At 33.4% G+C, this 11,690-nt stretch overlaps 1 protein-coding gene across 1 annotated transcript; it reads right to left on the reverse strand.

Moving 5' to 3' along the window:
• Positions 1–3,715: 3,715 nt before the first annotated feature.
• LOC135834590 (uncharacterized) lies at positions 3,716–7,329 on the reverse strand. Its single transcript, XM_065348510.1, has 5 exons — positions 6,871–7,329; positions 6,721–6,787; positions 6,509–6,624; positions 5,859–6,012; positions 3,716–5,768 (listed from the first exon to the last, which is right to left on the reverse strand). The coding sequence occupies exons 1-5, from the start codon at positions 6,949–6,951 to the stop codon at positions 5,404–5,406; spliced, it is 783 nt and encodes a 260-aa protein (XP_065204582.1). The 5' UTR covers positions 6,952–7,329; the 3' UTR covers positions 3,716–5,403.
• Between the last annotated feature and the right edge of the window lie 4,361 nt (positions 7,330–11,690).

The raw sequence follows: 11,690 nt of genomic DNA on the forward strand, positions 1-11,690 counted from the left end.
TCTATCTACTTACATACAAAAATTCAGCTTTCTTGATAAATTCAATGAGATTTTAAATTTTTTTAAATCAAAAAATGCACTTTTGAGTACCTATCTAAAATTTTGACTAATAATATTTTTGTTTTTTTTTCGATTTAGCTTTCATTGGTTCAAAAATTGTTCTCCCAGTTTAGATGTCTCTCTTGTTCGACAGATAGGTAGGTACTTAGGTAAGTAAATAAGGAAGTAAGTATGTAGGTTGAAAAAGTCAGATAACTATTTATCATGAAAACGTCATTTCTGATCCCATTTTGACCACAAGTCAATTTCGAGGATCAATTTTGATACCCCCAAATTAGAAAATGTTCATCTACATACTTATGTCACCTACTTTTGTGAGCCGGAAATTTTGAAGAAAAGAAATGATAAAATTTTGTTTGAATAATTTGGCATCCCTTTGCGAGAAATCTAAAATTTTTACATTCAGCCAAGAGAATATAGAGGTGTAATAAAAACACTTCTCGTAAATACATCTACACTGATTAGATCTACAACAACACCCAGTATAAACAAGTGAAATGAGTAAGTGACACTTCGCGATGAATCAATCACTCGAGTTATTTTCGCAGAGCACAGGAAAAGATATCTACCTACGTACAATTTATATCACCATAGCCTACAAAACATTTTATGATACAATCTGGAACCAAGCCACGATACATTTACACTATATATAATTAAAAGTACCCCAATTTCAATTTCAATAGTTCCAAAAAAAAAACTTGTGCCAAAATGAGCCAGAGCAACTTGCAAGCCTATCCATCAAACGTCATCGTATCAACTTATAATGAAATACCACGATAGAAACGGATACAAATGCTTGAGAAAGCAGCAATCAAAAATCTGACGAGCTTGTAATAAAATTGATAAACGTACTAAAATCACACTTTGAGAAAGTTAGCGACATAAGACGGATGCAAATGCTCAAGCTCGAGCTTATTTCTCAAGTATTTACATAATATTATGAAAGCTGCAAAGTTGAACGAAATAAATAAAATAATACGATAACGACGATCACCTTCCTACACTCTTTTCTTCGATATATAAGTGCAAACAAAAATGACATAAACTTCAAGACGTCAAGACTACTTTAATCTATGGATGACTCAGGAAGAATGTGATTGTGATTTACGTAATTATGTACCAATCATAAGTGGCTAGGTGAGGCTTTTTTTGCACCTTCATTGCTCAGATTAGGCATCTCATTGGGCTCTGGATGTGATACTACGGTCTGGGTATGTAATTACGCTAACCAGTGCGAGGTGTGGCGGTCATTCTTAAAAGCATTCTATTCGTCTTGAAGGTATCTATCTACTCGTACAACTCGAGAAACCAACATAAACACGTGCTGACGTCATAAATTTACAATTCTCGCCCATAAACGGTATTATATCGGATGTATGACAGCATTACCGCGCGAACCTGTTGTGAAATTTCCTCTTTCACGTTTTAGCACACTAACCGAAAAGAGAACCTTCACACACAACTCGGGCAAGTAACTGACCTGTCTTGTAGTCCGGTAATAATTAAATCACCATCGACGATTATGTACTTGCCAGTTGCCGGTAAGTATTTGGAAATGTGCATGAACAGGTCATCGATAAATATTCCCAATTTACCCATTTCGATTGTAATTTTATCACATGAATGTGCTTTGTATCTCGTCATACTACGACGTTTATCTTTCAAATATTTATATGGTGAGTAGGTACGTGATGATAAAAGAAATGAGATCGTGTTTCTGTAAAATTCTGTTGTTTACAATAATGAATTATCGAACTTAGAGAAATAAGTACACCGTTTGGTTCATTTACGATATATTTAATGATATAAAAAGATACAATTTTTCTACAACGAGACTTTGAAGTCAATGTTTACAAAATCATCATAGGTAATATGAAAGTCATAAAATAAATTAGAGCTATTCTTAATAATAAATTTGACATAATTGGTAAAAGTAGGAAAAAATAAGGAGAAAAATGGTAAAATAAACTTCTTCGAGAATAATACCTACAACATAATGTAGGTAGGTAGTTAAGTAGGTACCTAAGTGTTCACAACCAGTTGTTCTTAACTTTTTTACAGTTTAAGTTTTGATTTTGTTGCTTTAAAAATTCACAGAAGACCATGTTGAGCATTTTCAACGTTATTCGTCTCAAATTATTCAAATTCGATTCGAAATTTAAATTTACTTTGCTCGGAGTACAAATATTTAATTTCTATAAATGGAAGAAAGAGAAGGGGAAGTTCAAAATTGCCTGTTAAGCGCAATGGTATAAAATTGAGTTTCATTCAAATTTTCTATCTTAGTTTACAGCTGAGAAAAAAATTCGAGTAAAAAATGAACACAGGATTTGAAATAAATGCAGCCAAAAATCAAGTAAAATGTCATGATGTTGATTTTATAGGAGAAAATGGGTTTGGTGAGAAAATATGATGATTAATACATCAAGAGCAAATATTTTCGGGCACCAAAAATGAGTCATAGGGCCATTTTGATGGTAAGAGTACCATGAGTGAAAATTAACTGCTCCAAAGATTCCTTTTGCTTCCAAGCAATGGTCCATCTCTTCCTTAAACCTTCAAAAGGGTGAAGTTACAATTCGAATGAAGTACTGAAGATTCAGAAAAATTCTCATGCTAATAAACGAGCACACAAAAAACAGTTTGGATCTGATCAGAGATCGGGACATTCTATGGATCCAATTTGACCTGTGAGCAGAGAATCAGAGATCATTAAGTTTTGATTAACTTGAATTAAATCTGTCCAAACCTAATTCTAGACCTCATTGGATTTGACCAGATCAAGTTTCAAATTCAACTGGATTCAGATTAATCAACGTTACAGGTAAGCATTTATTAAAAAATATTCATTTCATACAATTGGATCAGATTTGATTTATAATTTTTTTTTTTTTTTTTAATTTATTCAAGTACTCATACATGTGATGAGGTTTAATCAGATCTGATTTGATCTAAAAAAAAAATGGTGTGATTCAAAAACTTTTGAACTGATCCATAATCCATCTATAAGCATTATTTAATCCATTCATTTTTTTAACGAAAAATGTTTAACGAATTGGATGAGAATAAAATTGAATCTACAGTTACATTCAATTGAATATTGTTTCAATTCAATCGGATCTAATTGAATTCTTATCCAGTTAGAAAAACATTTTTCAAAAACTGAATCAATTCAAGTTTGAAACTTTTTTCCTGGTTTGGTCTTTTGGGTGACTAGATTTCATTGGATTTGATTGTTGACTGGGCCAGACCGGATCTAGTTCAATATGATTCAAATCTGATGCAACTCGATGCAATTTGATCTCACTGGATAAATTCTAATCCTATTAGAGGAACATTTCTTGAAAATACGAATTGGTTTCATCTAAAATGTAAGTGGAAAATTTTTATTGGCAGTGATGGGAATGATAAAACTTTAATTGTTCATTAATTTTGGCTGAAACAAACTTGAAAATTATTTATTCTGAAACCAAAGTGTCCAAATTATGTCTCAATAAAACCAAAAATCTCCCATGGTTACGTTATGAGGAATTATATCATCATTTTAAGCTAAAAACATTCTCGTTTCAGAAAAAATTTGCCAATCACATTCTTTCATTTAAATTTAAGTGGTGAATGCTCCACGGTAATTCATGGTATTCTTTGTTTAGAAAAAAAAAAAAAAAAAAAAAAAAAAATACATTCACATTAATCTTTTAAACAAGGAGCAAAGAGTCACTCGGGCCCTAAAAGAGCAGCAGTTTGTTTTTAATTTAAATTATTACTCTTTAAAAAGACACTGAAATTTTAGTAAAACAGTTTTGGATTCAAATCAACCCAGTTTTTAGAAAATTGTTTATCTAGTTGGATCATGAATACAAAATACAACTAATAAAATCCAATTAGACCAAACTGGATCCTCAAGTAAATCTAATTATAATGTTAGAATCCGATCAGATCAGATCTGATCTAAAAAATTTAATGATCAAAGCACACCTCAACAAATAAATTTTGATAGTTCAGGTCGAATCGGATCTAAACAGACCAAAATGGATCTGTTGAGAATGAGATGATCCAATTATTCGGATCAAATCAGATCTGATTAGATTTAATTAAATGTAATTTGATTTAATTGAGGATCCAATCTGATTCAACTGGATCCCCAAAATGGATCTCATAGGTACTCATTAAATACATACATTACAATTCACCTGGATAAATTTTTTTTGTTGAAAATCAAGTTTCAGGCAGCTTTCAAAATCTGACGACTATATCATAAGGATATTGTAAAAATAAACATTTAAAAAAATATACCTTACATAGAAACGTATAAAATACAATGAAAAATGGCACAAATACGTAAAAATGAAGCTTAAGCGATACAAAAAAAAATGCTCTTTTTGACTGACAAATTCACTCTTCAATTTCCAAAAAAAAAAAAAAAAAAAAAAAAAAAAGGAATGTATTTTGTTACTAAAATTTGATAAACGATTTCAACATTACTTTTACGTTACATTATAGTTTCATGAATAGACCTATGCTTTTTTGAAGTGATCGAATGTTCAATTCGAGTGTAAAATTTTCATTAGGATAAAAATAGCTCAGTTTTAGTGAAAATAATGCTTCAGGTGGCTTGCGACCAATAATCATCAACACTGTTTTATAACTTCTCTTTGCAAACCATACAGAAACAATCACTATTGTGATAAATTACAAAGCAATCTTGAAAACCCTGCACTTCCTAAACAATACCAAGTATCAGTTCATTGCTTCATTCTAACATTTAAAAAAAAAAAAAATTAAACAACCAGAGAATAACGATAACATAACATCCGCACTGGAAAATAAAATGATCTACTAACTTACTTAGGTATAAAAATTAATCATAGAAAACATATAAATTATTAAGTATGAAAAAAAGAACAAAAAAAAAATACCAAGCATACGCGAGCTTACAAAAATATTAAAAATAGCTAAGTAAGTAATCACGAAAGAGTATTCGAATAGGTACATATGCGAATAATAAATAAAAATAATATAATGTAAAAAAAAGGAGGAGGAGGAAACCGAGCACTGACACTTTCACGACTGCACTCAATACTCATTTTGACCATATCGGCGGCATCGAGTAGACAATATATAGGTACGATAACAATCAATAGATAATAAAAACGTAACGTTTTATCACAGCTTAAAAAAACCTTAGAAAATTATTCATCTAAGAGAATAATATCATACACATATCCACTATATACGACTCACCATCAGTATAATAGTAACGTATATGGAAGCACATCGTCGTAAAACTCACGAGAGGGAACGTTCGATTTTGATAAAATAATATATTATATATAGGTCTCCTTAAGGAGCATAGGGAGGTGGCTTCTCATTCATGACAACTGGCTGAGGCATAGGATAAGGAGGTGGGGCACAAGGAGCAACGATATCAGTCTGGACTACGATATGAGGGAACTCGTGAGGTGGATAGATGGATGTACAAGGTTGAGTAATGATGGGAGCATGAGGAGGCTGTATAGCGTAAGGAGAATCGATGTAAGAAGCTGCAGGTATGGTGTGTTCGGTCACACTGGGAGCTGAAGCTGGAGCGTAAGGCGATGGAACTGCTGCGGTGGCGATTACGATGCCTCCTAAGCCACGTCCATCGCGTCCGTTCGATACTTCGTTGTAGAAGCTCAAGATGATTAAGTACAGGTAGTATTTGAATGCTGTGAACATAATATATATATGAGGGGTAATTAGGTTCGAAGATTAGCTGGTGTAATGGAGCTGGTACTGTTAGGAATGATCGTAGGTACCTGTTATTAGGAACGTGCTAATGGGGTCTATAGAATTGGATCCATCGCTAGCTTCATGTAGACTTAGGTTCACTTTGTAGAGTGTCATGAAAACGTACATGAGTAGAATAACAGTCTCACTTCCGATTAACAGATTTAGGCAGCAAGATGAGTTCTAAAAAGACAATAATATCAGTTAATATTTGAGTGAAACTTGTCTCAGAGTTTACTGAAAGCAGTGATGGACATTTCAGTTACAGTTTCAGTTTTTAGCTTAGTTTTTAGTTTCAGTACAGCTTATTTTAGGTTCAGGTTCGGTTTCAGATTTAGTATTAGCTTCAGTTCCTCAATTTCAATTTCAGTTTTACTTCCACTTTTTATCTCATCAAATTCGTAATAGTTTGGAAATTTATTGATACCAAAAATCAGTTTTGCCTTTTTCAATTTCAGTTTTTAGTTTTTAGTTACAGTTTTGCTCATTTCAGTTTCAGTTTCGCTCATTTCAGTTTCAGTTTTCGTTTGGATTTCTTCATTTTAGTTTCAGTTTCAGTTTGAATTTCTTCATTTCAGTTTCAGTTTCAGTTTGAATTTCTTCGTTTCAGTTTTAGTTAGTTCTAGTTTCAGTGTTCCATCACTGACTGAAAGTGAAACACAATATCAATATTGCATACCGAATAAATCCCAATCAAGGCAAATGTGAACACCATGATCTCTGTCACATAATACAACCGATTATACTGACTGAACGGTTGCCCTGCTGGTAAACTGATCGCTTTTTGATCATCAACTGAAAATATTCAATCAAAAGTCATCAATAAAACACACTTTTATAATCCATACAGCTGTATGTGAACTTAGAATCAACGCATAAAACTATACTCACGGAATCTCAGTATATCAGGTACATTTGCAGGATCCTTTTCAACGTAAAGAAAGTATAAGTTCCATAGCTGTGGAGGGAAAAATAGTCAGTATTAGAGTTGAATCAATACTTTAAAAACAATAATTTACATTTATCTCAGTTTCAACTCACCAAACTAATCCAGCAAATGTAAAACATCCCAGTCCTCAGGAAACAACAGCAAAAGCATTGTTTCAACTTTGGGAAACACATCGTGCCAAATACGAAGATATGAAGTAGAAATGACTTGAACAAAGGGAACTATATACGACTAAACGATGTAAAAAATAATGGAAAAATGAACACTTATCTATGATATGAAAGAAACTATAAGTTGAACGCGCATCAACGTCATGACTTTTTCCACACACAAAAAAATCAATAACCCAACACTCTACGTAATCGTGATAGTACTAAATGCATCGAAACAACTAATTAACTGACTTTAACGTAGCTGCACTAATTCATTACTCATTTGATTTGCCAGAATTTGGGGACGAGATGACTTTATCAAAAGATTTTTGCAAGGGAATACCAAGGAAATGATGTCATTGTCATTACACAGTAATCACAGACGGTCCGCGACGTAAACAAAGAAGATATTCGAGGTTCGAGGTGACGCCGTGACGGTCATTGCAGGTTCATGACGTCAAATACCATTACCAATAACGAAACCAGTACCCGAACGCTCAAAAAACCATTAAATACCAATACCCAAATACGTTCTGTTACCAGTCCCTGCCTCCCTGGTATCCACTTCACCTCTTCTCCACCTAAAAAAACGAGGAAAATTTTGAGTCCAAAATTGAATCACTAATTTTCAGGATCAGGATCAGGATATTTGTTTGTAAATAGTCTAGTCAAACTGTCGAATTACCTCCTCCCCGTTCACTCAGAATGCAAAAAGCGATCTGATGACTGATTTTGAATCTAGAAGGTATTTGGAAAAAAATAAGCTTGGGTGCCATTTTTTTTTTTTTAGACCACTCCCCTTCCAAGGGTCCACCCCCCTTTCTAAAAAATGCACATATATTCCCTTCTATTGGTCGTATAGAAAAATGTTTCAAATAAAAGTTACTTCTCGAAGGCTTCTCTACATTTTTGGTTATTACAAGAATTTCATTTGAAGCAACCTTTGCCCCACAAATTTGAAAAATCCACTTTGAAAAATACTCATAATCCAATTATTTGCAAGATAGTGCAAAAGTGATAATCACATAAGTTATTCAGAATGAAATTCCCTATGCAGAAAGATTTTTTCATCAATTCCCCCAACCCCTCACCCCTTTTGAGGACCCCTAACCCCTTTGCACATATCTCCCTTCCTGAGGCCCCACGAAAAAATGTCAAGTGAAAATTGTCCCTTGAAGGCTAAAATACCTAGGTACTTGAGAGCAGCCCTTACCGGCCATGAACTATCAAAATGAGCTAAAATTTCGCGATAAAATCAAATATTTCGAAGAAAGTGTTTTTTGAGCACTTTTCAATAATTCTGAGCCGAGGCTAAAATTGGGCCATAATTTTAGAATTTTGAAAAAGTGTAATGTGAACAATCAATATTGATTAAAATTTCGTTAGAAATTCAAATATTTCAATGAAAATATTCTTTGAGAATTTCTCAAGAATTCTGAGCCAAAATTGGACCTTGATTTTTGAAAAAGTATCATGCTGCAGCCTATCAGAATGGATTATTTTTGTAAAGAAAATTGTCTGAAACTCCCATCACCAAACTTTCAACTGTCCAAATTAATTTTCCTATTTTTGGAAAAATTTTAAAAATCCAAAATTCACAAATTAAGGTAATTTATGCCATTTTTTTTTTTTTTTTTTTTTTTGACAAACAGAAAAAACTTGACCTGGTCATTCTCCCAGCAAAACTTCCGATTTCTCCATAATTTTTAAATTTTTTCTTTAGGTGGTCGACATATATTACACATTATTATGGTCAAATTTTGAATTTTCCACCTCTCATATTTACTCCTCGAAACGGTGTAAAATGTGTCTTAGCGAGGGTTGGGGGTAAAATGGGAATTTCCGGGAAAATATAAATCGCACCCGGGCATGCATGCATACTATCTGGTGGTAGAAAATGTATCCATTTGTTCTGTATTTGATATCGATCCTTCTAACTATAACGCTATCTACCGATGCAACTATTATTTTACTATGGGAAAAGCTAAAAAAGCGCATCCTACCAAGAGAGCTTTCCTTTCGACCAACGCCAGAGAGCTTAAACTCTTAACGAGTGGGTTGTTTCGACTCACTTACAATATTTTACCTACGAACATAGTCCGGCATATGACAATGCATGGAAGTAATTCTACCCCCCCCCCGCCGATCCTCCGGGACCACTTTTTTCTTAAAGGGAACATCCTAAGGAACATAAGGAACATTTTAAAGCAAACTTGCCCAAAAAAAAGTTGGCCTTATTTACAAAATGACGGTCTTTTTGATTGACACTGCCTGCCGAAATATAGGACTTGCAAGAAATTTTTCAATCCTTACAAAGGTAGATCGAAAGATTATACAAAAATTTATCACCTGTCAAAATTTCAAGTGCTAAAGTGCGTTTTTAGATTTTTGGTGAATTTTTGAAAATCCAATCTAGGCCAAAAATGAGGGAAAAAATCAAAATTTTACCAAATTGACCAAGAAAGCTAAAATTTGGGATATACCCTATTTTCGACATGCCAAATCGATTGGAAACAGTTCCAACCCGTTTTGAGCAGTTCTGGAGCCTCCAGCAGATTTTTGAAACTCTAAATTCCCACAAAATTCCATTAAATTGGAGTTGTAAAGCTGAAATTTATTCTAAAAACTTATTTCAATACGCTACGAAATACAGCAGGTGAATTTCAAGTCGTTTTGGAGCCTCCAGCAACTTTTTGAAAATTCCTAAAGCCTCCAGCAGATTTTTGAAACTTGAAATTTTTCCAAAATTTCATCGAACTGAGATGGAAAGTCGAAATTCATTTTGCTGACTAATTTCAATACGCTACGAAGTTGACTGATGGTGGATTTCAAGTCGTTTTGGAGCCTCCAGCGACTTTTTGAAAGGTTGTATGGCGGTTTTTTGGAAAATTGAAATTTCCTAAAAGTAGCATGGAAGCTTCAAAACCTTTTGAAACCACCATGTAGTCTGCGAAGTAAATTTCAGCTTGCCAACTCCATTTGATAAATTAATGTTGCGGGAATTTCAAGTTTCAAAAATCTACTGGAGGCTCCAGTAATTTTCCAAAAAGTCGCTTGTGGCTCTAAAATGACTTGAACCCACCTATGGTCGTCTTCAGAGGGTGTTAAAATTGGAGTATAGAGTAAATTTCAGCTTTCCATCTCCATTTGATGAAATTTTGTGAAAATTCAAAGTTTCAAAAATCTGCTGGAGGCTCCAGGAATTCTCAAAAAGTCGCTGGAGGCTCCAAAACGACTTGAAATTCACCTGCAGTACTTCGTAGCGTATTGAAATAAGTTTTTAGAATAAATTTCAGCTTTACAACTCCAATTTGATGGAATTTGTGGGAATTTCGAGTTTCAAAAATCTGCTGGAGGCTCCAGAACTGCTCAAAACGGGTTGGAACTGTTTCCAATCGATTTGGCACGTCGAAAATAGGGTATATCACAAATTTCAGCTTTCTTGGTCAATTTGGTAAAATTTTGATTTTTCCTCTCATTTTTAGCCTAAATTGGATTTTCAAAAATTCACCAAAAATCGAAAAACGCACTTTAGCACTTGAAATTTTGACGGATGATAAATTTTTTCATAATCTTTCGATTTACCTTCGTAAAATTTGAAAAATTTCGAGCAAGTTCTATGTTGAAACGCAAAATCTGCGATTTCGGCAGATCAGTCAATCAAAAAGACCACCATTTTGTAAGTAAGGCCAACTTTTTTTTGGGCAAGTTTGCTTTAAAATGTTTCTTAGGATGTCCCCTTTAAGAAAAAAGTGGTCCCGGAGGATCTGCGGGGGGGGGGGGTGCAATTACTCCTATTGTCATATTCCGGACTAACAAGTTTGTGCTTTATGCACACGATGCATCGCCCTTCAGCCTGTTTCGTCCTTCTAGGACTAGGTATACTCGATCTTTTACTTCCTTTCCTTTATTTTCCTTTGCTTCAATAATCGTATTCATTTACTTTTGTTTTAAAACCTTCGTTTATAATTAATAACTTCTCTTGAAAATAAAACTTTTCTTCGCGTATAACATTGTGTTTGACTTTTATTCATCTTTATTCATTCGCTTCTATTTTATACATTTTTCTATTGGCTGAAAATCGATTATCGAGGCGGTAATTCACCGGGTAGGTACTCGAGAAACTCATAATTCTAATAATTACGTAAAAGAGCTAAGTCTTCTCGATCACCATATACCTACACAACATTTAATTTTTTTCCTAAACGATGTTTCAATTACGCAAATTTTTTTGCCAAGTTCGCCTCAATTCTACTACAATATCATCAATTCTCGGCAATTTCAAGAGAATATTATTAATCTATCCAATTCGTGTTCAACGTTTTTATAGCCTTACCAGAGTATTTCGATGCGATAACTTTGGCTGAGAAGAGTGAGAAGTGAAATTCGTCTGTTTTCAATAATTTTGTGTTATTTGAATACTCTTTAAATGTTTTAATATCATCATTTCAAATACGTTTTCAGAATACTTTATGTTCGCTAAATTTTATCAAATTTTTCTAAAATTTCGAAAAAAAATATCGGAATATAAAACACCAGAAAAAGGGCTAAAAATCAGGTTTTTTTGGGTGGGGGGTCGGGGAAATAGCAATTTTAAAAAAGTATCTTGACGAGGAATGTTTTAAACACTTTACAGCCCTGCTCGAAGTAATCGTCACATATTTTTTGAAAAACTACCTAAATTACAAAACCATTTCAGATGTTTTCAATGTTTTCCGTAAACAATGGCGAAAAACCCGAATGAAAATGTGAACTAAAAA

The sequence above is a fragment of the Planococcus citri genome, chromosome 2, assembly GCF_950023065.1.
Source record: "Planococcus citri chromosome 2, ihPlaCitr1.1, whole genome shotgun sequence".
NCBI classification, from domain to species: Eukaryota; Metazoa; Arthropoda; class Insecta; order Hemiptera; family Pseudococcidae; genus Planococcus; species Planococcus citri.